Raw genomic sequence first — 26,462 nt, 5'->3', positions numbered from 1 at the left:
TGCTTCCCTCGATTTGGGCCGGGATTCCCCTCCACTCTTTCTTCCCTTTTCTCCCAAGATCCAGCTCCTTGGGAGCACTCACGGGTGCCCGTTGCGTTCTGCTCCGCCGGCCCGGAGCTGCACCGCCAACTCCCAGCAGGGGCCGCTTCCCCGCCGTCCGCCTCCCCCGCCCCCCCCCCCCCCCCAACCCCCCACCCCCTTCAAGCCTCTGGTTCAAGGTACCCGCCTCTCCAAAGGGTTCATCTCGCCTGCGGGCGATGCTCCCCGGGTCCCGCGTTGGGCGCGGACGCTAGACTGGCGGAGGGGTGGTGCGAGGGGCGGGGGAGGGTCGGCTTCCCACGTGGGGGCTGACGCCGGCTGCTCAGCAACGCCGGCTTGATCCTGGGGCTATAAAATGTGTCCACCGTGAGCGCAGCGGAGCAGCATTGGCCCCGGCTCCGTGCAGACGCCGAGCAGCCGGCGCGCCGCCGCCCGGCCACTCCAGCGCCTTCTTCCCCAGCCTTGCGCTACTGCCCCAACTCGCGCTGTCCTCGGACCCCGGCCCATGCAGCAGCGCTCGGCGCCCCCCAAGCCGACGCCCAGGAGATCCCCTGCTTCCGTCGCAGCTCCTGAAGAGCTGATCGTTCACCTGCCCCAGCCCGCCTGAGGACTGGGGTGCCTTCATGCGGCCCCCACACTCTTCACCCCGCCGCCGCCGTCCCCGAGCTCCGCACAGTGCGCCCCAGCCGCAGCAGGGCGCACAACTTTGGAAGTCTCGCGGCGCTCCGATAGGCGGCAGAGTCAGCGCCTCAGCCCCGGGCCGGACCCGGCCAGCACCGCAGCGTCTGGGGGAAGCCAGAGAGTCGGTAATCGCTTCGGGGATATAAGGAGACAGACATAGGACCCTGAGCTCGCATCAGCACCCCTCAGCTGCCTCCCGGGGTGGGGGCGGGCCCCGCACACGGTAAGACCTCTTGCTTTCGCTCAGGCTCAAGAGTCAAAATATAGCTATTGATATGTATATGTATATTTAATTTCCTGTCATCCTTCCAAGTTATCAGGCCACCGATGATTTTTGTTCTCTCTTCTTGAAGAATAAATCTCTCTTTATCCATCGGCTCGCCCTACTCTCTCCCGCCGCTTAGAAATAAAACTTGGCTGTGTTAGGAGCTCGGAGCGAGAAGGCGCCCACCGAGAGCGTCCGAAGCGCCGGCCAGGCGCAGTTCGTGGGATCCGGGCCATGGGCCGCTAAAGGTGACCTAGCTCGGGCCCGGCCTCCCTGCGGCCCCCTCCCTATGTGAGCCGCGGGCAGGCGAGCGGGGCGCCGGAGGAAGAGGAGGACCCACGGGCGCCTGGCCGGAAGGCAGCTGGCAGCAGGCCCAGGCGAGCGGGCGCCCGCGTTCATGTTCCGCCAGGAGCAGCCGCTGTCCGAGGGCAGCTTTGCGCCCATGGGCTCCTTGCAGCCGGACGCGGGCAACGCGAGCTGGAACGGGACCGAGGCGCCGGGGGGCGGCGCCCGGGCCACCCCTTACTCCCTGCAGGTGACGCTTACGCTGGTGTGCCTGGCCGGCCTGCTCATGCTGCTCACCGTGTTCGGCAACGTGCTAGTCATCATCGCCGTGTTCACGAGCCGCGCGCTCAAGGCGCCCCAAAACCTCTTCCTGGTGTCTCTGGCCTCGGCCGACATCCTAGTGGCCACGCTTGTCATCCCGTTCTCGCTGGCCAACGAGGTCATGGGCTACTGGTACTTCGGCAAGGCGTGGTGCGAGATCTACCTGGCGCTCGACGTCCTCTTCTGCACGTCGTCCATCGTGCACCTGTGCGCCATCAGCCTGGACCGCTACTGGTCCATCACGCAGGCCATCGAGTACAACCTGAAGCGCACGCCGCGTCGCATCAAGGCCATCATCATCACCGTGTGGGTCATCTCGGCCGTCATCTCCTTCCCGCCGCTCATCTCCATCGAGAAGAAGGGCGGCGGCGACGGCCAGCAGCCGGCCGAGCCGCGCTGCGAGATCAACGACCAGAAGTGGTACGTCATTTCGTCGTGCATCGGCTCCTTCTTCGCGCCCTGCCTCATCATGATCCTGGTCTACGTGCGCATCTACCAGATCGCCAAGCGTCGCACCCGCGTGCCGCCTAGCCGCCGGGGTCCGGACGCCGCCACCGCCGCGCCGCCGGGGGGCGCAGAGCGCAGGCCCAACGGCCTGGGCCCCGAGCGCGGCGCGGGTCTGGCCGCCGCGGAGGCCGAGCCACCGCCCACCCAGCTCAACGGCGCCCCCGGCGAGCCTGCGCCTGCCCGGCTGCGCGACGCCGACGCGCTGGACCTGGAGGAGAGCTCGTCGTCGGACCACGCCGAGCGGCCCCCGGGGCTCCGCAGACACGAGCGCGGCCCCCGGGCCAAGGGCAAGGCCCGGGCGAGCCAGGTGAAGCCGGGGGACAGCCTGCCGCGGCGCGGGCCGGGGGCCACTGGGCTCGGGATGCCGGCGGCTGGGCCGGGGGAGGAGCGCGCCGGGGCCGCCAAGGCGTCGCGCTGGCGCGGGCGGCAGAACCGCGAGAAGCGCTTCACGTTCGTGCTGGCCGTGGTCATCGGCGTGTTCGTGGTGTGCTGGTTCCCCTTCTTCTTCACCTACACGCTCACGGCCGTCGGGTGCTCCGTGCCGCGCACGCTCTTCAAGTTCTTCTTCTGGTTTGGCTACTGCAACAGCTCGCTGAACCCGGTCATCTACACCATCTTCAACCACGACTTCCGCCGCGCCTTCAAGAAGATCCTCTGCCGGGGGGACAGGAAGCGGATCGTGTGAGCTTTCCGCGGGCGCTCGCGTAGACTCGTGCCGACCGCAGGCAGCGGGCATCGAGGGGTGCTCAGCCCCAGGGCGCTTGGAAACCCGGGTCCTGCCTGCTCTGCGTTTCCTCGCCTGGGGTTGCTCTGCAGCCCCCTTCAGGTGGGCGTCTGCTGCTCCTACGAGGGAAGCATCCTTGCTGCCAGGCCCGTGCCCCTCCAGTTGTTGGTTTGGCCACTCTTGACCTGGAGGCAGCTTCCTAGTGGGCCACCCCTAATCAGTATTGCTTCCTAAAGGTATTTTCACCCTCTTTCCCTGGTACAGCGCTCTCAGCTCTTCAGAGCAAGCACTGGACCACAAGGGCATGGCTCACAAACGGTTAATGGTTGGGGGTTACCTAGCCCTGGCTAATTCACCTTCCATCCCCACTCTCTCTCTCTTTTTTTAAAAATGCTCATGGCAGCCCTGCCTGCCCTTCTCATCTCCCACTGTAAATATACACTATTTTTGATAGTACACATGGGGACCCCATATCTCATGGCCTTGGTTTTGATGTTGGAATCCTGGCCTTGGGAGATTTGCCTTCCAGGCAGACACAGCTGTCTGGTTCAGGCCAAGCCCCTTTGCAATGCAAGCCCTTTCTGGAGTTATGATGTCCCTCTGTGTTGTCCTTTTCACCAGCAACTGGTGACTGTCCTTTAGACATGGACCTGCTTTGAGATTTCCTGACAAGGAAAATATTCATGTCCATTTTTTTTTTCCTGTGCCTAACAGCATAATTGCCTTTTCCTATGTAAATATTACGATGATGGACATAAGTAAATGAACCTTTCTGCCTCACATCAGCCCTTTGTATAAAGCCATTATTCTCTGATGCACTGTTTGCCCCAGTAACTCACTTTAAAACCTCTCTTTCCAGTGCTCCCTCTCTCCCTGCAGGGCCACTGCTTGAAGAAGAATATGTATGTTTCTGTCTTGTATGTATGCCTGCCCCTCCTGCCCCGAAAGTGCTGACTATGGGGAAATCTTTTAGCTGCTGTTTTTAGATACCAAGGAGTGGAAATTATGTGGAAGAAGCAAACCTGATACAATTTGCCCAAGGTAAACAGTTTGAAAAGACAAATGGGCCTGCCAAGCTGTACAGTTCCTGCCCCCAGAGCTATTAGGTATCAAAGTGTTGTCCTTTCCCCCCTCCCTGCTTTTCTGGTTGAGATCGTGTCATTGATGAACAGCCAAAGTCAGGGGAGGAGGGCGGAGACCTGGTGTTTACATCTGCGTTTCTTTCTACATGTTTTAGAGTCAATTTAAGGCCTGCACTCTTATTTCACTAAAGAAAAACTAATGTCAGCACATGTTGCTATGACAGTGGATTTTTTTAAATAAAAAAGTTTACAGATCAAATGTGAAATAAATATGAATGAAGTGGCCCTCTTGTCTGTTATCTGAGTTTTCAGAAGCTTTAAGACTCTCAGAATATCTGATTTTATGGATTTTTAAAAAATAAATACATGTACATTATAAAATTTTTTTAAACGTTTGGTCAATAACAAAGCTACCATTTACTAAGTGTTCCTGATGTGCTAGACACTGTGGTTAACCGGTTGTAGGCATTGCCTCATTTACTTTTCTCAAGCACCCAGTGAGGTAAGTTTTACTATTTCCATTTTACAGGTGAAGCAACTGAGTCTCAGAGCAAGTGACTTGCTCAAGGTTAACAAGTGGTGGAAATGCACTGTACCCAGCTTTATCTGGTTCTAGGGTATGTACGCTTAACCCCAGGACCGTTCTAGAGTTTTGGCATTAACCCTTCTCAGAACCCTCCCAGTGGAGAGGTGTCTATGCAAAGTGTGCTATCTACACCAGGTGTGAGATATATCCCAAGTATGTAATATACACCAGGTGTATACATACTCCAGTGTCTATATGCCCTAATGTATCTATATACCTCAAAGTGTGTATCTACTCCAAAAAGTGCGGTATATGCACCAAGTGTGGAATATTCTCCAGAATGTGTATCATACCTTAAAGCATGATAATATATGACAGGCAGCGTACACTCCAGAGTGTGGTTATGCACAAAGTGTGATCCAAACACCTGACTAGAACCATGTATCAGTTGGTGGTTTGAATTATCTCTGGCTGAAAGGCAGGCATCTTTCTTGTTGCATTGCTGTAATATCAAAGTCTGCTCTGCTGTCTAGGAGGGCTTGTGTTCCTCACACTGTGGTTATGGCACTTTGAAGCGGGAAGGGGCCTTAGAGATCCAGGAGTCCAACCCCTCATCTGACAGATGAAAAGGCAAATGCAGATTCAATAGGGAGCAACTTGCTCAGGATCCCCCAGCGCTAGGTGACAGGTCTGGCTCCAGGCTGCCTGGGCTGGGAAGTAGCTGAGAGGCGTGTAGTAGTTGTTCTGTGCATGTCGTCAGACGCAGTACTGATGAAGAGCCACTCATGGAGGAGGGAGGCTGGAGGGGCAAACACAAGTGCCAGGTTGTGGTTTTTGGGGGAGGCCAGACTTTGTGAGCCCAGTCCCCTGCAGTGTGTGCAGACCAGCTCCGGACACCCCCCCAGAAGCAGGTCCTCTGCACCCTCTGGGCAGTACTTGCAGCATCTCCTCATCTTCCTTTGCTTCTCTGGTCTAGGAGAGGGTGTCTGTATATGCAGCGGGGGGAGGATAGAGAGCCCTGAGAAATGATCTGGGCACTGAGAGGTCTGGGAGAGGGATGACCGTGGCTCTGAGGGGGTGAGGAAGTGCCATCATCTGGATCCTCTGAGCCGGCAGACGGAAGGGTGGCCAGTTGCTGGGCTCCAGTGACCCTGGCTCAGAGGCTTCACAAGCCAGCCTCCTGGCCTGTGGTGCCAAGGCTGGCTCCCTGGTCTGCTTCTGTGGCCTGCTCCCCACCCCACCCTCACTCTGCCTCTCCTCTCCTTCCTTGCACCAGGGCACCCATCGCCCCAAAGGCAAACAGTGCCAGACAATAGCCTGCCTGGCAGGCCCCCAGGACCCAGGCTGTGTGTCCCAGCCACAGGAGCAGATACAAACACTGCTTGCTGTTGACTCTTTGCTCTGTCCTGTCTGCCAGGGAAGTGTTTGCCTTGTCTCCACCCCCAGAGGCCCACTTCCTCAGGAAAGGGAGAAGCAGCGTGGGCCATGGTGCTACACGAGGGGCCTCTGGTGTCATGCTCCCTCCTCCTTGATACAGAAGCAGAGAAGCCTCAGAGATGGATGGAGCCTACAGAAAGTAGGGGAGAGAGGGCTGGAGGCCAGCCCTGGGTGGGTTTCTGATTTCACAGTAGGAATCATTGTTTATTCATTTGCAAAGGACTCAAGCAACGGTCTGCCGAGGTGTGGGGTGGGGAGGGGAATTGAGGCAAAATAGCTCCTAAAGGGATCTTGGCTTAAAGAGCAGGAGATAAGACTCTAACCCCGTAGCCTCCTGTCCATAGTATCTGTTCCCGAGAATCTGGGCCAAGAGGGTCTGTCTGCATGGCAGAATCTCCTGTTTTATGTAACTTTGGCTGGGATATTGAAAGCCATTGGCTTTTGGGTCTCAAGTGTGTCTTGCTAGATTTACTCCTGCAAGTGCCCTGGGTTGGGGGAAGGGCAGTGCCTTCGCTGGAACCTGGGCACAAGCACGATCTCCTCCTCCCCAAGGCTTTGTTCAATTTCTTCTAGGCTAAAAGGCTGGGGGAGAGAATGATGAAAACATGGCTTGGGCTTTCCCTTGTCTATGAGTCTATAATCAAGTCAGAGATTTAGAGCCAGAAGCATCCTCATCAGTCCTTAACTCCTACCTTGTACTGGCAGATCAAGGGACCTGAGACCTAGAAAAGCTGTTGGTTATGCAGCATTCCAGGGGACCTTGGGCCCACTCCTCCCTGTGACTCTCTGTCTGATGCCATATACACCCAACATGTTTTGGGAGTGGTGACTTGCTAATCAACCCCAGAGGACCCCATGTGCCTGCTTTGTGTCAAGCACCATGCTAGGTGCATGCACTGTGCAAAGCTCACCGCTTGTCCCTGTGAAATGAGATTAGGGCCTGCCTCTGCCCTCTGGAAGCTTTGGAGCTACATGGGGAGACAGGATGTGCCTGTGAAAAGCACTAAATAGCCATACACAGTGACAGTGTGGCAGTGGGAGAGTGGATGCTGTGTGCCCACCAAGGGTAATGGGCATCTGTACTGTGAGTGAGCAGTGGGGGAGAGGTGTCTGTGGCTGGGAGCTCAGGGCGTAGGATGTGGGAGTTGAGATGCCCACACTTTGACTGAGAAGGCAAGGCCCACAAAAGAAGCTCTGGTTCTAGCAGCTAAGTCCTGTGGGACCATTGCCAGGTGGGCAGTGGCACCTGGGTCCAGGTCAGACCTCAGCTTTCATCCAACGTTATCCTTGGGGATGGCATGGCAAGGTCCTGTCCCCATTTGGGTACACCTGTAAGGAAGTTTATCTCCTTGACTCAGTAGCATAATAGGATCCAGGTACCCAGGTCCAGAGCCTAGTGCCAGGCTAGCCCTTGGGCCTCTGCCCTGGGCCATGCCACCTCTCACAGTGGGCCTGAGAGTTCAGGGTGCAAGAAGGGGCACCTTCCTCAATGTAGGGCATGGCCGAGGGGGAGGCCGCGACAAGTCACGGGGCGAAATCACTAACACTCGGATTTGCTTTGGGAACATTGATCTCTTTGATTACCAGAAAACCTGGGGCTTCGAGTGAGTTAAATACAAAAAGAGAGAACACTGCCTGTTGGAAAGGGCCGAGACTGAGCATGATGAGGCCTGGGTTCTAGGCCCAGTTTTGTCTTTTACCAGCGGTGTGATCTTGAGCAAATCCTTCTCTGAGTCCCTGCTTCTTTGTTTATGAAATGAAAGTGGTCAGTCTAATATTATTTAAAAGTGTGTTCTGTGCAGTTAATTCATCTACGAAATCTATATGATCTCCATTATCCCTCACTATTATCATTCTCTCTGCCTCTGCTGTCTATCATCTACATATCGTCGATTCTGTCTGCCATCTGTCTGGGGAAATGCTGGGGTAAGCAGTCTTCAATAGGAACCTCTCCTTCGGGGTCTCTCAGGACTTTGATGTGCCTGTGTGGTTTGTGATTGTCTGAGAGAGGATGACATGGTGTGCTATGTTTTCCAAACTCCCTGGACTGTGGAATTTCATGTTTTTTTTACAGAGCATCTCAGTGAATCATGTTTGCTGGAACACTCGTTGGGTAATACCGGGTTAAGGGATCTCATGGGGCTTTTCTGCTGATCCGTTTTATGATTCTATGAAATGCTGGGTCTGCTCTCTCCTTCTGTCCAGGACATAGGTGAGGCACACTGGGCATGGCCAAGCCATGTGTTCTCTGTAGGGTTAGTTGGTCTAAGGGCCAGGGGCCTCACCGAGGCTGGGGTAGAAGTGAGGGTTTGGTGTGTTTTCCAAACATAGGCTAAGCCAACATCTATGTGTGTTTAACATGTAATTAAGTGTGTATGGGTGTGTGTATGTATCTGTGTGTGTGTAAACAGGTACAAATGGACACTGAGGACCACCTTGCTTGTCTGGGCCTGGCGTGGAAGCATCTGGGGAGTTGAGGGTATACATGTACAGACCAGGGGAAGAGGTCACAAAGGGAATTAAAGGGGAGTGTGGTGCATGTCGCTGGTTCTCATTACAGTTGGCCCCTCCCTGCCTGTGGGTCTGCTCCTCTGAGATGGAATGCCACGCCCCTTCTAGCAGGAAGATGGGATGATGTGCATTTTGGAATGTGCACATTCTGGAGCAGCCAAAAAACACTGCTTCTCTGGCAGGCATACTCTGTAGCTTCCAGGTTGTCCTGTTCTTCATGAAAGGGGCAGTCCTCTGACTACGGGAAACTCTGGAGGGGATGAGAGGCCAGGGTGAGAGGCTACTACTGTTCTCCCCAGCTTTTTCAAGGGCAGGGACTTGAGACTTCTTTAAAATCTGTACCTGAGAAAAACAAGATGGCACCCTGTGAAGGGATGAGAGAAGGGGAATTGAAAACGGACTATTTGAAAGGTACAGGTGGGGTTAAGAGAAACCTACAAGGGCCAGGGAAGGACCCTGGGACTTGCACAGTGGGAAGCTGTCAGCACCTTCAGAAGGGGCCAGGGGAGGGAGGCACTAGCCACACTATTAGAACTGGGACTTTGGGGAAGGATGCCTGGCAGGCACTGCTGGCAGAGGACCCCTGCAACCATTGCTAAGCTGTGTCTGGACAGGGAGAGAAGGGAGAATCAGCACATTCTCCACTCTCGCTCCTGCATCCTGATCTGCTGGTGGCTGCACTTAGCTGGAACTCGGCAGAGAAGAAAGAGTAAGGGAGCAGCTTACAAGGCTCAGCCTTCTAGGGCCCAACATGGACAAGGGCAGAAACTATAGCTGGGGTGGAGCGCGGGGCGGGTAGCAAGCAGAGGCTGTCTAGTGTAGAACCCAAAGCCTGAGAAAGGCAGAGTAATAGCACTTTGGGGAACAGGCTGGAGGGATGCCAGCTGCCTGCTTTCTGCAGTTTGTCCAAGGGCCAGCTGCTTGGGTCCCTGGGCATCCGTAGAAGAAAAGCACAGGCCCTCCTTCGTCCCTGACTATGCAGATGCGAGGCTTTATGCGGGGTTGTTATGTGTGATCAGATTACATGATCATGTGTGTGTGCACGTGCACACACACACACACACACACACACACACACTATCCTCTTCCCTGTCTTCCCTGCCACCTGATCAGGTGAGAGAGAGAATGAGAGAGAGCCCCAGGAACCCATGTGGCTGGCTCCTCTTGGCCTACAGTTCTCTGGGCAAACCCCATCCCATGTCTGTGGTTCAGACAGAGCTCAGAGCTGCCCAGCAGTGATGGCCACAGAGACTGAGGCTGGGGTGAGGGGAGATGAGGACTGGCCCAGGCAGATATCCTCACCTGTCCCCCCATTACACTGGGGAGTCTGCTGCTTCTTTCTCAGCATGCGCCCTGGACACATTTGAGGGGTTGCTTTTTATGCCCTTGCCCTAGGGGAGGCACAGAGACATTTAATGAATGAATGATAGAGTCCTTCCTTCCTTTATGCATTCAACTATGTTTTGGAGCTGTCCCCAAGCTAATGTCACTAACATCACTCTATTTGTACTAGGTGTTGGGGTAGAGTGGGAAACAAACTAATTAGGATCTTTACCCCACAGAGCTTCTTCTTTTGTGAGGGGACAGCTTCCTCTTGTGTTGGGGGAAAGCTTCTTCTTTTGTTGTGGGAGAGGTTTTTCTTTTGTGGCGGGAGAGCTTCTTCCTTTGTGGGGGGAGAGCTTCTTCTTTTGCAGGGGAAGAGCTTCTTCTTTTGTTGGGGGAGAGCTTCTTTTGCAGGGAAGCTTCTTCCTTTGTGGGCTCCAGCAAGTGGTAAGCCTAGCAATGCGGGTGCCATGGGGAAAGCTGACCCAGGAGAAGGCATTGGGGTGGGAGCCTGGAGAAGCGTGCAGCCAGATGAGAGATGGGGTGGGGGGCATTGTATGTTCAAGCAACTAATGAGGTCCACTTTAGTAGAACTATGGGATGTGAGAGTGGTGAGGGTGGAGGAGGATAGGGCAGATCATGCAGCCACAGGAAAAGGATTATATCTTGAAGGCATGGGGAGCCATGAGAGGTTTCTTAGGCAGGAGAGGGACATGATCAGATTTTTTTTTTTTTTTTTTTTTTTTTGGTTCAGAACAATCATTCTGGCTGCTGGGTGGAGACTGATGGGGGAGGGTTATTGGGGGCAGTAATTCAGCCAGAGGTATCAGTAGCCTGACTAGGGTGCTGACGCCACAGGGAAGTCAGGGGGCCCTTGCTCCCAAGGTCACCCAGTGGCAGTGCCAGTCTCTGTGCAAACCCAGATATTGGGATTTTAGAGCTTCCCCTGCCTGCAAAATACCGTACACCACTGCCCCCACCCTCTGTGAATTTCCATCTTTAGGGAGTGGTTCCTTGGCTCAGAGCTTCTTATTCATGGTCAAATGCAAATATCTCCTGGAGCATGAATTCAGTCGGCCATGGTGTGCCACATTGACTTAACAGGCCATGGGAACTGACCTGGACTCACTTCTCATTTCTGAACGTCACCTGTTGTATCCACATAACAGGCCAGGGAAGATTAGAGGAGAGACCATGGAGCCCAGGCATGTCAGGTCCCCAAATATTAGTTGACTGTCGAGGGTGAATGACAGCTTGCAAGGACTCATCCCTGCCAACCCCATGGATTCTGCTTGGGGTCAGAAGATCTGATAAGCCCCAAATCTGGAACTCTCCCTGCTGACTCCTGTGCCAGGCTGTTCAGGCCCTCAGAGATAAAAGTCATCCATTTCCAAGAAGTTAGGGAACCTGTGACTTGACAGGATGTCTACTTTGCCTGCCATGAGGAGCTCTCAGCACCGAACTCGCTGCTCTTGGGTGGGTCTTTTCCTATGACTCTCCACATTTGTTTGTTTGCCTGAAACCTAATCCTTCCATTTTGAACACTTACTTGGAATGGAGCTGTCCCTCCCAGGAGTTCCCAGAGAGGGTGTCCAGGTCTTGGAGGGAATGTCTGGTATTCCTGAGAAGGGCACTTTAAAGCTAAGACTTTGGAATCAGGAAGATCTGAATTAAAATCCTGGTTCCATCACATAGCTTTGATTTAACCTTGAACAGATGGCTAAGCCCCAGTTTCTCCACGTGTAACTTGTAGAAGAAGTTGCCAGTCTTTTAGTGGGTTGCCAAGCCTGTGCTTGACATCTGGTAGAGGCTCAGTAGTGCTAACCTTTTCTCTCCAGTTTGGGAGCTAGGCGGCTCCTTTGGTCCTGTAACTGCTCTGGGCTGAGCTGGGCAGGGCAGGGCAGGGCAGGGCAGTGTTTTAGGATGATTTGTGGCAGAGATTTGACCTCTTAGGTCTTAGCTTTCTCTCTTTCCAGCCTGATGGAAGACCTTACATCTTCAATAGCACAAGAGGTTGGGCCTGGAAGAACTCCAAGACCCATATGAGACCTGAAGCAACCATGCTGCATTTCTAGACTTGAAACTGAGGTCTCCTGATGCCAGGTTAGTGTCCTTGCAGCTTCGCTGCACGCCAGGTTGATTTAACGATCTCCGGAACATAATGCTTGTTTCTGCCTCCATAACTCTGCTTCAATTTGCCTGCATGTGGAATGCCACATACATGCTCCCTCTGCTGCCTCCCAAAATCATACCCAAACTTTAAAGCCAAGCTACATCACCACACATTAAAACGTTAATAGTGGAAAGAATCTGGGGTTGGCATCAGTTATACGGAGGCTTAATCCTTGGATCTGTCTTCCTGTCAGTTCCCCTGCCCACCTCCAAAGGTAGCAAATGCCCAGTGGAGGTATCTGGGCGAGGGCGCCATGCTGCTGCTAAGAGGAGCTACCTATGGGCTTGCCCCACTCCCCTCCCATTCTCGAAAGTTCCAAGGGAGGGTCTTTTCTTCTCACTCAAATGAATTGGGGCCAGAGACTGGTATCTTCACCAGTTCTTCTATGCCCACTACTGGAGAGCTTTTGGTCAGAAGAGTTTCAGACCTAAACCGAAAGGGCTGGGAGTGGTGGCTCGTGCCTGTAATCCCAGCACTTTGGGAGGCTGAGGCTGGTGGATCATTTGAGACTGAGAGTTCAAGATGAGCCTGGCTAACATGGTGAAACCTGGTTTCTACTAAAAAAACAAAAATTAGCTGGGTGTGGTGGTGCATGCCTGTAACCCCAGCTACTCAGGAGGCTGAGGCACAAGAATTGCTTGAACCCGGGAGGTGTAGGTTGCAGTGAGTGGGGACTGTGTCACTGCACTCCAGCCTGGGTGATACAGGGAAGCTCTGTCTCAAAAAAGAAAAAAGAAACTACATAAACCTAAAGGAAAACATGAGAAATGTAGATTTTCTGCTTTGGGAAAGTTTTCTCCCCTCTAAGCCACCCCTAACTCATGAGTTTTCCCAAGCTCTCCAGCATGGGGCTAAGAAGAGCTTAGATTTTGGTGTTTGATGGACTGGGGTTTGCATCCTGGCCTCATCTCTGGCAGTCTGCGTGACCCTGGACAAGTTGTTCTTTTCCCTATGGCATCAGGTAAAAATGGGTAAAATATTACCTGTCTCATGGGGCTGCTGTAGAACTAAATGAGGGGATGACTTTGCAGTAATAACTCAGCATGTGACATAGAGGATGGCTTTGGTCCTGTGAGCTGTAGGTCCGGGCACAGGACTGCCTCTGTGTAATCTCTGACGCTCTTCCAATTCCATCTCCAACACTTGCTTCCTGCTCCCCAGCTTTGTGGAATGTGGCCTTTGGATCCATATTTCACTTCAGGGCTACACCAGGGTTCCCTGTCTTGGTCCCAGTCTAAGTTCTGAAAGTACAGAGCAAATAGGAGGAAGTAAAGAGAGCTAATTGCAGTAATTTCTTTACTGTTTTATGCTTTGGTTTATTCATATGTAAAAAATATTTTTTTTTTTTGGGTAAGAAACACCTCAATATAAGTTAAGTGTTTAGAACAATGTCTGTGCAAAGTAATTGCTCAACAATGGCTAGCTTTTATTTACTTATTTATTTGGCACTTACTGTGAATTCGTCACTATGCTAAGTCCTGAGGATACAAATGGGAAAGATCTAATTCCTGTCCTGAGTTTCATGTTGGCGATAAAGTAAACAACTCTAGTAACTCACTGTGTTACAGACAATGGCAAGAAATTAGCAACAGTAGTTCTCACCAATAATAGGGCATTAACTCTGCAACATGTATTTCGTTTACATACTGGAATATTTTATGTATTTAAGAAGAAAACAAATCTATGTAAAAACTGTTCCTAATATAGATTTAAGAGAAAAAGACAGATGATAACCAAGAGAGTCTGACCTCATAGAAATTGAAGACAAAGCAAAACAAAATTGGAAACTGTTAGTAGTTATCTTTGGTGGGCTGCAGTCAATTTTTTCATAAAAATTTATTCTTACATTTTTCTGTAATGATCATGTATAACTTTTGTAGCAGAATTAAAAGTTCTTTGAAAGCAAGAAGGAAACACTACAGTGTCTCCAGTGTGGAGGGAAGATATGTTATTGTCTGTTGAAGACATGAAGGCTGGGATGAGAGAGGATGGACATATTCAATTCATAAACATTTAAAAATAGATGTTTACAGCAGGAAAAAACCCAGCTTCACCAAAAAGGAAATCAACACGATGGGAAAAGACATTAGGTAGAAAATATTCAGAAAAATTTCCAATCCTGCACGTTTAAGACTGATTCCTTATAATAAGAGGAGTTTGATATTGATGTTGATGGTTGGCACTTAGGGAAATAAACACATCCCCATTTGGTTAATGGAAAAACTTCCTAGCAATGAAAGAAATGAGCCTGAGAACAACTGTGGGAGATCTCACAGAAGAAAATGCTGGAAACAATAAAACCATGTAAAATACTAAAATCACAGTGCAAAAGAGAAATCATAGAATGCAAGGCTAGGAAAGCCACGGCTGGGCTGGAGTTGGATGGCAGGTGTCTGTTCAGACTGCTGCATGCTCGTGCTCTGTTGGATGCTAGTATTTTAAATAGCCTCCCTAGAAACACGTGTGTTCATACACACCTGGTATCATATGTAAATTGAGCCTTATCTTCTGGAGAGAGATCTGGCAATATTGTAAGAAAAGCCATAACATTACATCCAATATTTTTTTTCTCCACTGTCGTGTCCTTGAAAAACACTCATTAAAGAACTAGTATTAAGAGAAAAAAGATGCCCACAGTAATGCTGTGTATGTTAGCAAGCATTGAGAACTATCCAATGTCCACTCATAGCTTGAATCACTCAGCACAACTCACTTGCCTTGTGCTGCACAATCTTACTCTCAGTTTTCCTAACGACCAGTGTGGTCCCTTGCTCTCTCGGTTTCTAATTGGTTTGTATTTGGTACATGCTATTGTTGTCTTCTGGGTCTTGTCTCCTCTTAGTGATGATGATGGTGATACCTGTTTGTTGATAATGACGCCTCACTTTCTATCCCAGGAATACAATGGAGAATTGTCTTATGCACATTTTCTCTGACCCAGCCTTGGGCTCCTACTATCATGGGGCAGGGATGACTCAGACTCTGCTGGTCTCAGCTTTGCAGATGTGATCTGGACAACTCCCCTGGCTGGGGGCAGGATGGGAGCAAAATTGATGGAAGCAGTAGACATACGACACGCTTTGTGAGGCGTCAGCTCCAGGCTCTTTGCGGGGCTGGAGACTTTCTTGTACCTTCTACATATGCCCTGCTTTTCTGCAGCACTCCCAGCACCCTCTTTTCACTTGGCAGAGAGAACCATGGTGATGGTATTGGACTGGTCTATAGCTCATCAGGGTCATGTGTGGGATGGAGGCCACAATTGAAAATCAACCCACTCGTTATGTGGTAAATGTCTGTGGTTGGCCTCCCCAGCCACGGCCACCATTCCCTCTTCTGGCAACAACCTCACTTCCATCTGTGTATTACTCTCAATCAGTGTGTTTGGGGTGGGCTCCAGGGTGACTCTATGAGCTAAGCCCGAGTTTGTGGCCTGCCAGTGTATCTCCCATTCTGGCCCAGTGATTGAGTCAGGAGCCCATCTCTGAATCGGTCAGAGCCTATAAGAGGCCAGAAGACTTTCAATGGAATTGTTGAGAAAGAGGCAGTGTTTTTTTACGCTGGATGTGCCATGTGCATCCATGGTTTGGGCCACCATGGGAGATGGAAGAGCTCTGAAAGAGGAAAAGACATGGAGCCCTAATGACACCAGTTGAATCCTTAATCTAGTTGTGTGTGAAGTGAGACCCATCTCTGGACTTCTAAAAAATTCATGAGCCAATACACTTCCTTTTTTTAAATTAAGCCAATCTGAGTTGAGTTTTCTGTCACTTGCAACAAGAAAGTCCTGACAGATACAGTCCTGTGACCTTTGGGTCAAAGTCACCTTGTCAATATGCTCAAAGATTGCATGAATTTGAAGTGAGTTTATTTGTTTTGCTTCTTTAGTTGGGTGTCACTTTGTCCTTGGGTTATGATCAGTTTTGTAATCCAAACTATATTGACACTTCCTTAAACAGTTCTTTGAACTGATATTGAGTCCATCGAACCAAGGTCAGAAACCCATAACTCACATGCTGTCCTAAGGGGGCCAAAAGGTTGGGTATATAAGGTTACTTGAAACAACTCCTTGGACCGGGTGGGAGGAACTTTCAGTTATCCATCAATTTCTGGGATTCTTGTATGTTATTGGATAGGAGGTAAAGGACTCCCGACCATCTGGGCTTCCAGTCTCAGGGTTCAACTTACCATTTGCATGTTTCTAAAGAGGACAGAACAGTTGTTCTCACAACTATTTCCTGTCTCTGCAAACAGCACGACACTGTCATCGTCCCAGAGGCATGGCCCAAATCCTCGCTGTCCTGTAACAGGAGCTGTTGCCCCCGAGTGACTTATTTCATCGTGAAACCTTCCAGAAATGGGTTTAGACATTGTTGGAATGTGTATGCATTTTTGTACATTGCATTTTGGGGATGTTATTTGATCTAGTTGGCAAAGTGAAACCAGATGAGCTGAGAACATAGGTCATTTGGACTGCCAGCCTTCTGCACTTAAATATTCTGCTTTATTCCCCTCACATTTCTATAGAAGTTCAGCTTTCAAAACTATGTAACAGTATTCGGGCACAAGACCGTGTGAATCCCAATTATTTCTATAAATCATCTGTGTGTGTACATGGATCCAGTAGCCCTGACTCCCCAAATTCCTCCACGTCTCCCATTTACAGTCTTTCTGGGCGGCTTCATCACACCACGAAAGGGGATGTATTCTGGATCCTTGTCTTGCCATATTATTTGGTTACTTATTATTTATTGGTCTCTGTAAGTGTTTCCTCCCTCTCTAGCCTGAAATTGCTGGGTAGGTCAAGGCTGTGCCTCTCCCGCTCCCCACCCAAGGTCTAGCACAGTGTCTGCATGCTGAGGGTGTTTGCTACCGCCTTGTTGACCCTTGGGCCTTTGTTGTCATGGTGATGGGGTTGGCCAGGAGGTGTGGGGGAAGAGCCTGAAGGCAAAACTTAGGGGTGGGAGGGGAGGTAGGGGTGAGAGGGGAGGTGTGTGTGGGGTGGCTCAGGGAGTAAGGGTCGGGGGAAAGAAGGAGGCTAGAACCTTGCTTCTTTGTCCAAGGAAGGTTCATGTGGACCTTCATTAGCTTCATTGAGAATGAACCTGGATTCATGGCTTGAGGTGGAGCTGGAGACTTGGAAGCAACCATGGCTGTTTAACCAAGCTCCATTGCCCTGCCTATGTGGGGTCTTTCCCCTGGGCCAGCCCTTCTCTTGGGCCAGTTCTGTTAGGTGGTCTGTGTCCTTCCCCATGGAATATGAAGGACACAGAGGGGCTAATGGCCAAAGAGCTATGGGCAAAGGATGTGCCCTTGTTCTTCTTGGATGGGAAGCATGGAGGGCACCTGGAGTTGGTCCCCTGTCCTCTGCTGTCTGTAGCCGTGTTCTCAGGATCTCATGGAGGCAGCAAGACCCAGCCTTGCTCTCAAAGCAGCAGGTCTTGATTCCTACCACCTCTGCCTTAGCTAGCCCGCTGTGCCTCTGTGGGAGCCCCTCCTCAACCTCAGGCCCCAGCACATTGTCAGCATGCTCAGCTGTTGACCAGGGAAGAAACTTACAGCTCACTAGAGGAGTGGCCCTGCCCCTCCATCCCCCACCTGAGATGGCCTGGGGCTCTTGCTGGATCCCAGATCTGCCTCTCTCTCTCTCTCTGTCTCTCTCTCTCTCTCTCTCTGTGTGTGTGTGTGTGTGTGTGTGTGTGTGTGTGAGTGAGAGAGAGAGAGAGAGAGAGAGAGAGAGACTATAAAATTAGGGAGGGAGAGAGAACAAGTGGAAAGTCACAGAGAGCACTTCCTCCCTCTCGGCTGCCCCTGTCCCCAGCCCTATGGAAGCTGCCTGTCCTGTACCTAAGGAAGTTGAGAAGGGCATGCAGTCTGGAGGGCGCAGTGCTTCCAGGGCTTCTCACTTCCAGGAGTATGCTTTGGGGAAAGGAACTCAAATATACAACAGCTCCTCCTGTATTACCAAGTGTGTAGACTTGTATAGGCAGCTGGGCCTGGCCCCTGAGCTGATCTCCCAGGGCCATGAAAAGAGGCTCTGATCCTCCTATTTACTCTCCTCCCGACTCAAGCACAGCCTCTCCCCTTCCACTGTCTCTACTTCTTCATCTGTAAAGTGGGTATCCTACTGCCTCCCTCCAAATGTAAGTCTAAGGAGAGGTGGTGAGGTGGTGCTTTGCAAACTCTAATGTTCCTTGCCACAGTGCTGATGGACAGGGCAGATGACAGAGCACAGGAGCCCTGCACTGAAGTGCTGGGTTGTCCGCAGAGGGATGAGGAGGGACAGGAGAGGCTGCTCCAAGGAAGGAGTTTGGTTCCCGCAAGAGTCTTGGATCTTCGTCTCCTTGCACTGGGCTACAAGGAACCAGAGGCTCAGCAGGGCTTTGGGCTGTTGGATGTAGGAGCTGCAGGGAATGGAAAAATAGGCACAGTTCCTCACTGCCTCAGATTTATCTAGTTCTTTGTCCCTGGTCTCAGAGGGCTCCTTTCCAGACTGTGGCGGGAACTACAGGGGCCCTTGGATCTTCAAATGTGATATTTTTTTATGGAGGTGGTGTTAGGAAACTCAGGAAGAAATCTGGCATCCTGGCATTGCCCACCCCTAAAAATAAGATGTGATGTGGCTAATGAGAAAGCATACAGGCCTGGCTCTGCATGGCCTAATATAGCCTGGCATTCAAACCCCAACCAGGACATAAATGGGGACTGGTAATTGAAAACATGAGAGGTCTCTTGGATGGGATGGCGGGGAGCCTGCTGCGAATTCTGAGGCGGGCACACCAGGGGCATCTGAAAAGAGGCCCCAGGGGACTGTCTTGGGTTTCCCAGTGTGGGCGGGGTTGGGGCCTGGCTGAGGGCACCCCGCTGCAGCCTCCTGTCCACACTCTGCCTAGGGGGTTAGCATTGGATTGACTGGTCCAATTAGCCCTCATGGGGAGGAGTGGTGGGCTCCACGCCACCAGAGGTCATAAATTCCATCACCCTGACCTCTTGAGAGCAGAGCAGACTGAACTCTCCATTCTCCTGCCCTGCCAGCATCCTGGCTAGCTGGTTTTGGCCCTACATGGACTCTCTGAGAGAATGTGGCCCAGTCCTCCCCCTCAAACAGCAGATTGATGCCAACCTCGAGTGTGGAAACATCATGGAGGCAATGCCAGGCGCTTGTTCTTCCTCATCCTCTCTCCTCCTGTAAAGACGCATCCATGAGTCAGCCAAGAAGCTAAAGGATGCTGTTTGGTGCTGACTTGCAACTCAGGTCTGGGGAGGTAGAGGGAGCAGAATGCGGGATAGGAGAAACAAGTTTGGGAGTGAGGATGGTTTCCCTGTGGCCACCTTGCAGGGTGACCAGTTCATCTCTGTTTGCCTCCGACCTTCCTGATCTTGGCACTGAAAGTCCCAAATCCCAGAAAACCTCTCAGTCCAGGGAGAACCGGGATGGTTGGTCATCCTTTCCCATGAAAACCTCAGAAGCCTGCTCCTCAGGGGAGCACCATCTCTGGACTGGTGTCCCGGGTGACTCAGCCAAGGACCCAGAGCCTTCTGCTGGCAGAGCTGGGACTTGAATACAAATCCAGGGCTGTTTGCCCCCAGTCTGCATGACTCAGGTCCTTTCAAGAGGTGGGACACCTGGCTCTCTCCAAGGTTCTTGGCCAAGACCTTTCCCCAGGATGGAAGTGGTGGTGGAATAGCCAAAAGAGGGAGGAGGGGGTGAACGAGTCACCCTTGGAGATAAAAAAGTAAGACCCCTGGCTCAGAGATGCAGGATCTCAAGAGAGGAAAGGTGCGATCTCTGCCCTTAGGGAGTTCACACCCTGCTTAGAAAAGTGCAGTGGGCTTGCCTTTGGGTGCCTGGCTTAGGTGCCCCTCGGTGTCACCTACCCACACTCACCAGGGAACAACAGACAAAGGGTGTGACTTATCGAGATTGCATTACTCGAATTTCCCTTATAGAATTTATTGATTCAAGAAGTATGTATTGAATATTTGTTCTTAAGTGTATTGTTCCCTCTGTTTGAAACATACTCTTCTCTTTTCCCCTCCTTCTCCTCCTTCACCCCTATGTCCCAATTCCACCCATTCCTCAGGTCCCAGCTCAATATGTAATATTACTGAACACTGAGTATGGATCAGGTACCATAGTAAGCATCTTACACTGCTTTAATTAAATGTGTAGAGTCCTCACGAAAACCATGATTCTGTTATACCCATTTTACAGATGAAGAAAGGAGTGGTTGACTGGCTTGCCCAGTGACACATGGCTCTTTACTGTTAGGCTGGGTTGCAGCCTGGCTTGCAGCTTCCTTCCCTGCAAGGAAGGCTTTCCTGAGCCCCAGTGCCCAGTGGCTAAAGTCTCTGCTGGAGTACTTGTCACCAAGCTGTGACATGCAGTCTCCTTGTCCGTCTCCTCCATGAGATGGGGTTCCTAGAGGGCTGGACTCCATCCTGGTGTATCCCTGATAGTAGGCATTTAAAAGGAGTTTGGTAAATACCTACTGGATGAATAAATGAATGAACTGATGGATGAATGATTGATTTGCCTCAATGGCTATAGGAGCTCTGAGCTCCTCAGCAAAGGCTTTGTTTCGTTGCTATGGGATACTCCATACTGGCAGCGTTGGGTGGAGGAGCTCCCGAAGGCACAAGGCAAACACAGCCCTCCTAAGTAACCATATAACTGACATCAGGAAACAAACCTATTTTTAAATACTAAAATAAATTTAAACTTTTAATGTAAATGACATATTTTTATGAATTCTTAGGATGAGACTGAGATTTGGAGGAAATTTCATGCTTGTGTTGATATCCACAGGCAAGCCTCAAATTCTACCCTTCACCTAGCCCCCTGCAAATTCTCCTCTGCTGTTGGAGTGCTTTGGGGAAAAAGTTTGAGAAATGCCACTGGGAGGAGCTGGCTGGAACTCAGGACATGGGATGTCTGGACTCAGCTCGGGCTGGAGGGAGGGCATCTCAGGGAGGGGCACTGCAGGAACAAAGGTGCGGTAATGCGGACAGGTGGCTCTCTCCTTGTTCCTTGTTCCTGGATCTGGGCGAGCAGCCAAGTCCCTGTGAACGGCTCTGTACATGCCAGTGGCTGTCGAAGCCACATCCTGAAGTACCACCACCACCACTACTTGGAAAACCTCAAGCTATTTTTAGTCCCTTTAGCTCAAGAAAATATTATATCATCTCTTCCTCCCTACAAGCCAATTCATTGTTGATCTTGTCCCATCGTAAAACGCTGTTCTCCTTTTTAGCTATGAGAAACCAATCAGCTGTGGGGTGGAGTCCCTCTGCTATTTTCATATTTTGTGTCACATGTTCACATGGGAGAAATCTTGACATTTTCCCACGTTGGGGCCCTGGGCAACCTGGCTTTGAATTTTAGGGATGTAATTGCTCTGGATCATGCGAGGGGGCCAATGAGAATGACCGACCCACAGGACTCAGGGTTCCAGGCGCGTGATGTTGGCATGACTGGGGCTCAATGCCGACGATCTTGTTTATTTTAGAAGCCTTTCCAAGAAGAAGAGGAGGAACCAGTGCCCTGGCAACATCCTTCATTGAAGGAATCTGCTCTGATTCAGCAGGAAGGCTGGAAGATGCTTGGCAGTTCCAGTTCATTGCAGGTTTACAAAATGCTTTTCCATCTTGATCTCTTTTGGTCAAAGTTCTGGGAGTTGGGGTTGGCAGAAGACATCATCTACCTCCTACCACCTTATGGCATTGAGGAAACAGAAACGGGCAGAAAAGTAGCCCAGGGCCCTTTGGAACTAGAAGTGGCAGAACAGGGGTGCAACTGGAGGGGCATGGTGACTGATGTGAGGGGTCAGGGGTTCAGAAAACATGGTTGTGTATCAGGCTTTTCCATTTACTGGGTGAGTATCTGCATGGTCACGTCTCTTCTCTGAGACTCAGTTTCCTCAGATGTAAAATGGAGATAATAGCCTCTCATAAGTTGGGTACTATGTGATAATGGATGTGAAGTATGTAGTAAGTGCTCAATACACAGTCCCTATTCGTACTGTCAGTAATACTATTTCTCGCTGCAGATGTCCCATCTCTCTATGTACCTTGCCCAATCTTCTCCTCTCCCCTCACAAGAGGGTCCCATCTGTTATCTCTTTCAACTTGCAGACAAAGAAGCTTAAGGAATATGTAAATAGTTTAAAAATGCAAGGCACAGGCATATCTCTGTTTGTTCTGGATCTGCCAAGAGACATCCTTGCCACTTCTCTGCCACTTCTAGCTCCGTGGGGCCCTGGGCTACTTTTCTGCCCATTTGTTTCCTAGTTGTAGGAGGAAGATGATACCTTCTGCCCACCCTAACTCCCAGAACTTTGACCAAAAGAGATCAAGGTTGGAAAGCATTTTGTAAACTGCAACGACCTAGAGATGTGTGTGTCCTTTCAGCAGTGAAAGGGGAGTAAGAGAAGCTGTTGCCATGGGCTGGAGTCTGACCTGGCATCGTCTGGACAATGGCTGGCATTTGTGGGGCTGTGAGTTTCTAAGAAAGAAATTGTCTTGGCAGCTCAGCACTATTAAGCATTGGGCAGCTGTCTAGAGCCCCATCTATAGGAGACACACACAAAAAAACCCACTGGAAATTTTAACGTCACGGGCAATGTTTACCCAAGTGCTTTCAGGGAAAGTTTGATGAAATTGGAAGATCATTTTTGGATGAGCTGTGTGGGAACTGGCAGTCTCCTAGAATACCAAGAGCATAAGATGGTCCCTAAATAGGGTGGAGACAGCCATCTGATGAGCCTTCAGTTTGCTGGGTATATTTGGAGCCAAAGCTGAATGGTTTGGGGAACCCCCTTGCCAGGGGATACATGGGTCTCTCTATCATGAGTCTGGGCTGAGGCTGGAAAGCTGGAAAGGGAGGAAGGTGCAGTGAATATCAGGCATGTGACTGTCCTGCTATTTAGGAATTTACCCAGACTATCTCCCCCCAGCGTGGGGTTGCTATGATGGGGTGCATATATTAGGCAGATGCTGTGGGAACTCCCTAAATGGGTGACCCGCTCTAGGGTGGACCTGGGCATGCTTAGAGAAAAACAAACCCTGACAGGAATTCAGGTGGCCCAGGAGGTGAGGGTGCTGGAAGTGAGTGTGTCTCACAAAAGCCACTGCCCTTGAGGCAAAGGCTGGATGGAGGCTGGCCCAGTTCCTTCTGTTCCTAATCCTACACGATCTCCTTGAATTTCATGGGCCTCAGGGGTGACCATGGGCCGAAGGTTGAGTGCTCCAAGTCAGAAGCTTCCTCTCTACTTTGTAGTGAAAACAACAACCTCCCCACAACCAGTACGAATGAGCCATGGCTTGCGCCTCCCATGGGCTAGGAGGATGGTCCAGCTAGACAACCAGCTGTGCACGTGCTGAGCCCCTGCTGCGTGCCAGCTACCTTGTGAGGTGGCTCCTCCTGTACACAGTTTTTAATAAGCTTGCAAAGTCAGAATTCCCATGTTACAGAGGAGGAAGCTGAGGCTGGGGTTAAGGACAGCCTCTAGTGGGTTAGTCCTGGTCTAGAAGGACCCTCTCTCCGGTGCATGTCTTCCAGTTCTAATGTCCACGCTGGATGAGATTTTCAGTGGCCCTGCCCTCCCTGCTGGATCCTTGTGGGTTTTTGTTGTGGGTCAGGGAACTTTAGGGCTCACAGATGCCAGCTGACTTTCGGTGTGGGGAGCTGGACTCCAAACTCAGTCTGCTGGTGGGCTCCCACCCTATTAGGGACCATTCATAGCTGCTGGGGCCTCTTACTTAGGTGAGGAGGAAGCAAATAGCTGTAGTTGTTTGTGGGGCCCTGCACAGAAGGTGGGACTCCTTGTCCCTGCACCTTGCCAGCTCTCCTGGGGACTTTGTGGTGGGAACCCCAGGGGCCAGTATTGTCTTTCTTCTGCTTCCTGGGGTGGGGTCTGGGGAGGTGTGAAAAGGAAATGCAGGCCCTGGGCAGAGGTCAGGTAGAGAGGATCGAAAGACCAATGTGGTATTTGCTTGCCCCATTTCCTTGCCAAAGGCCACCCCTGGAGCACAAAGCTTCAGAACTTGAGCCCCACGGTTGTTGTGGAATTCTGACTGAAACGGGGCAGGGGGCCTTGGCCAGATGGATTCTTGCCTTTTTCCAGCCAGGGCACAGCCTACGTGTTGGGCTGGACCAGGAATATGGCTAGCCCCTCACTGACTTCAAGAATCCCAATTGATTTCTTTTTTACTTTGCACTTTTCAACTCCCTTCTCCTGCAGGTGAAAGGGAACTTGGAAGGTGAAACCTGCAGCGGCAAGCCCTTGAACATGGCTTATCATCTCCAAGTGCAGGGTGGGGAGAGTGACAGCTTTATGATGATTACCCTGTGAGTTTACTGCATTGGAAAAAAATTAATCTTGAGGCTCAAGCCCCTCCCTGCTCCACCCCAAGCCACTTTTAAATGGTACTTTCTCAAGGCTGTGAACTTGATTCCTCCCCTCCAACTCCTTGTGTTTACTTCTCAGGAACTTTTACATTAAGCTTTCTTAGCTGATGTTGCTTGGTTTGGACTAACACCAATATGAGGCTTATTTTCCTGAAGTAATAATGGAAAATATGCTTCGTTTCATGTGCCGCCTCAGCTAAATCGTGGTGGCAACCTAGAGCTCTGTGTTGGGAAGAATCTGGGGCCAACGCCAGACTCAGCAGAAAGTAGTGCTGTGATTGATTAGCAATTCCTGTCATGGCCATGGGAGGCAGGAGTGGGGGCACCTGTGCTATCCCCTATTTAGGAGATTAATTAATTTAATTTCCCACTTCTGTCTGTCTAGTATGTAGACCTTTAACATAAAAAGTCAATCCTTTTCTACAGGGGTTCAATACACTGTGAACGGCTAGGCATCTTACGCCCTGCAGAATGGTCTTACGTCCACCCAGGTTTCAGAGTGGATTTTCTACAAAATAGATACCATCAGCTCCCTGCCAACTGCAGCAACAGATGTAGCCCTTCAAAATCTGGACCCTTATAGTCCAGGTATGTGGGATTTTTCTGTGTTCTGAATTCACAGCGCCCTTTCCTACATTCTTGCATTCTCCTGTGCTGTTCCCTTTGCCTGGGACATCTCTTCCTTTCTTATCCTTTAAGATCCAGCTGCCCTCTTCTGCTGTGTGTGGGATCATGGCACAGGGGCAGCGCAAGTTGCAGGCGCACAAGCCAGCGAAGAGGCAGAGGGGGCGGGCCTCTGAAAGGGACCAGGGCCTGATGAAAGGCAGTCGTGTTATGCTCCCAAGAAGGCGCGCGTCATTCAGCAGCAAAATCTCAAGAAGAACCTAGAAGTGGGGATCTGGAAGAGGATCGAACATGACGTGGTGTTGACAGCCAGCAACAGCCTGCCCAAGAAGCTGGCACTGCTGAAGGCCCTGGCCAAGAAGAAGGGGACGGCTGCTGCCACCTTCTCCAACAAGACGCTTTCCTGAGGACGCTGGCCCCAGCGCAGGCCAGCAACGCAGCCCCCACCTCCATGATGCGACCTTGCAGGTGACCCACAGGCCACACTGTCAGGAAGAGGACCCTACCCCCCAGCGCTGGGTCTTCATCGCTGAGCCTGGCCTGTGGGCAGCAGATCCTAGGGTGCTGAGAACCCAGCAAAGGCCAGTAAGATGCAGTCACCAACTTTATCTGTCCCTGTCCCCCTTCCTAGGCCCCGTCTCTACAGGTTTAACCCAAAGCAATAAACCCGGCTTTCTCATTAAAAAAAAATCCAGCTGACATGTCAGTTCCCTGTCAAATCCTCTCTGATCCCTCCACACAGATTGGTCCTTCCCTCCATCTTCTGTATTCCCACAGAGTTCTGTTCATTTCTCTATCACAGCACAGGAACACAGACAACTAAAGACACAGTAAGCTGTTTCCCGTTTAGAGCAGCAGCCTCTGGCAGGCAGAGACGACCATGGCATGCCACGGTGTAGCCCTGCCCCTGGGCCACAGAAGAGGCTCGGTGACCGATCACTGAGGTGATCAACGTGAGGACGCATGAACGCCAGGATGTGTTGTAAAGTGACTTGAATTTTGATTCCTATTTGTTCGAGCCTGCCAAGGCTTAAATCGCGTTTGTTGGAATGCGAGAAAAGGAGGAAGAGCGATGATTAAATGTGCTTGATAAAACTTCTCTATTTTGCGTTTGGAATAAAAATGGGAAGCTTGAGATAGAAGGGTACTTGTTTTGGTGCTGAACAGGCTTCTCCAAACAGGGACTCATGCCTCTAATCCTTCCCTAGAGGTGGGGAGGGTGGTACCAGTCTGGGCTCGGTCATGGGGGCAGTACAAGGGGTGGCAGTGGGATGGAGGTGGGAGGCATGGACAGTTCCACAGAGGAGCAGCCTCAGCCCAACATGCAAGGGTGGGAGTTTACCGGGTGGGGCAGCTGTTCCCTGCCACCATACCCGGTGTGCCGTGCTGAGTGGGGTGGGAGTGCTGGGCATTCCCTGCTTCTTTCTCTTCCAGATCCTCAGCTCCACCAGGCTGCCTCCCAAAATGTAGTGTTCACTGGCCTGTTGATTTTACTTTTCTTGGGTGGCTAGTAGACATAATGTGTGTGTCTATGTGGAATATAGCATCTCTGGGAGGT

General features: G+C 51.1%; 1 protein-coding gene and 1 pseudogene across 1 annotated transcript; both read left to right on the top strand.

Annotated features, from left to right (window-relative positions):
* On the top strand, nt 1-26,132 carry LOC108283360 (annotated as a pseudogene).
* Nucleotides 424-4,189, top strand: ADRA2A (adrenoceptor alpha 2A). Its single transcript, XM_037728232.1, has one exon. The coding sequence runs from the start codon at nt 1,383-1,385 to the stop codon at nt 2,781-2,783; it is 1,401 nt and encodes a 466-aa protein (XP_037584160.1). The 5' UTR covers nt 424-1,382; the 3' UTR covers nt 2,784-4,189.
* Nucleotides 26,133-26,462: the final 330 nt, after the last annotated feature.

The sequence above is a fragment of the Cebus imitator genome, unplaced genomic scaffold, assembly GCF_001604975.1.
Source record: "Cebus imitator isolate Cc_AM_T3 unplaced genomic scaffold, Cebus_imitator-1.0 Scaffold259, whole genome shotgun sequence".
Lineage (NCBI taxonomy): Eukaryota > Metazoa > Chordata > Mammalia > Primates > Cebidae > Cebus > Cebus imitator.
This window is presented reverse-complemented; position numbering and strand designations above follow the sequence as displayed.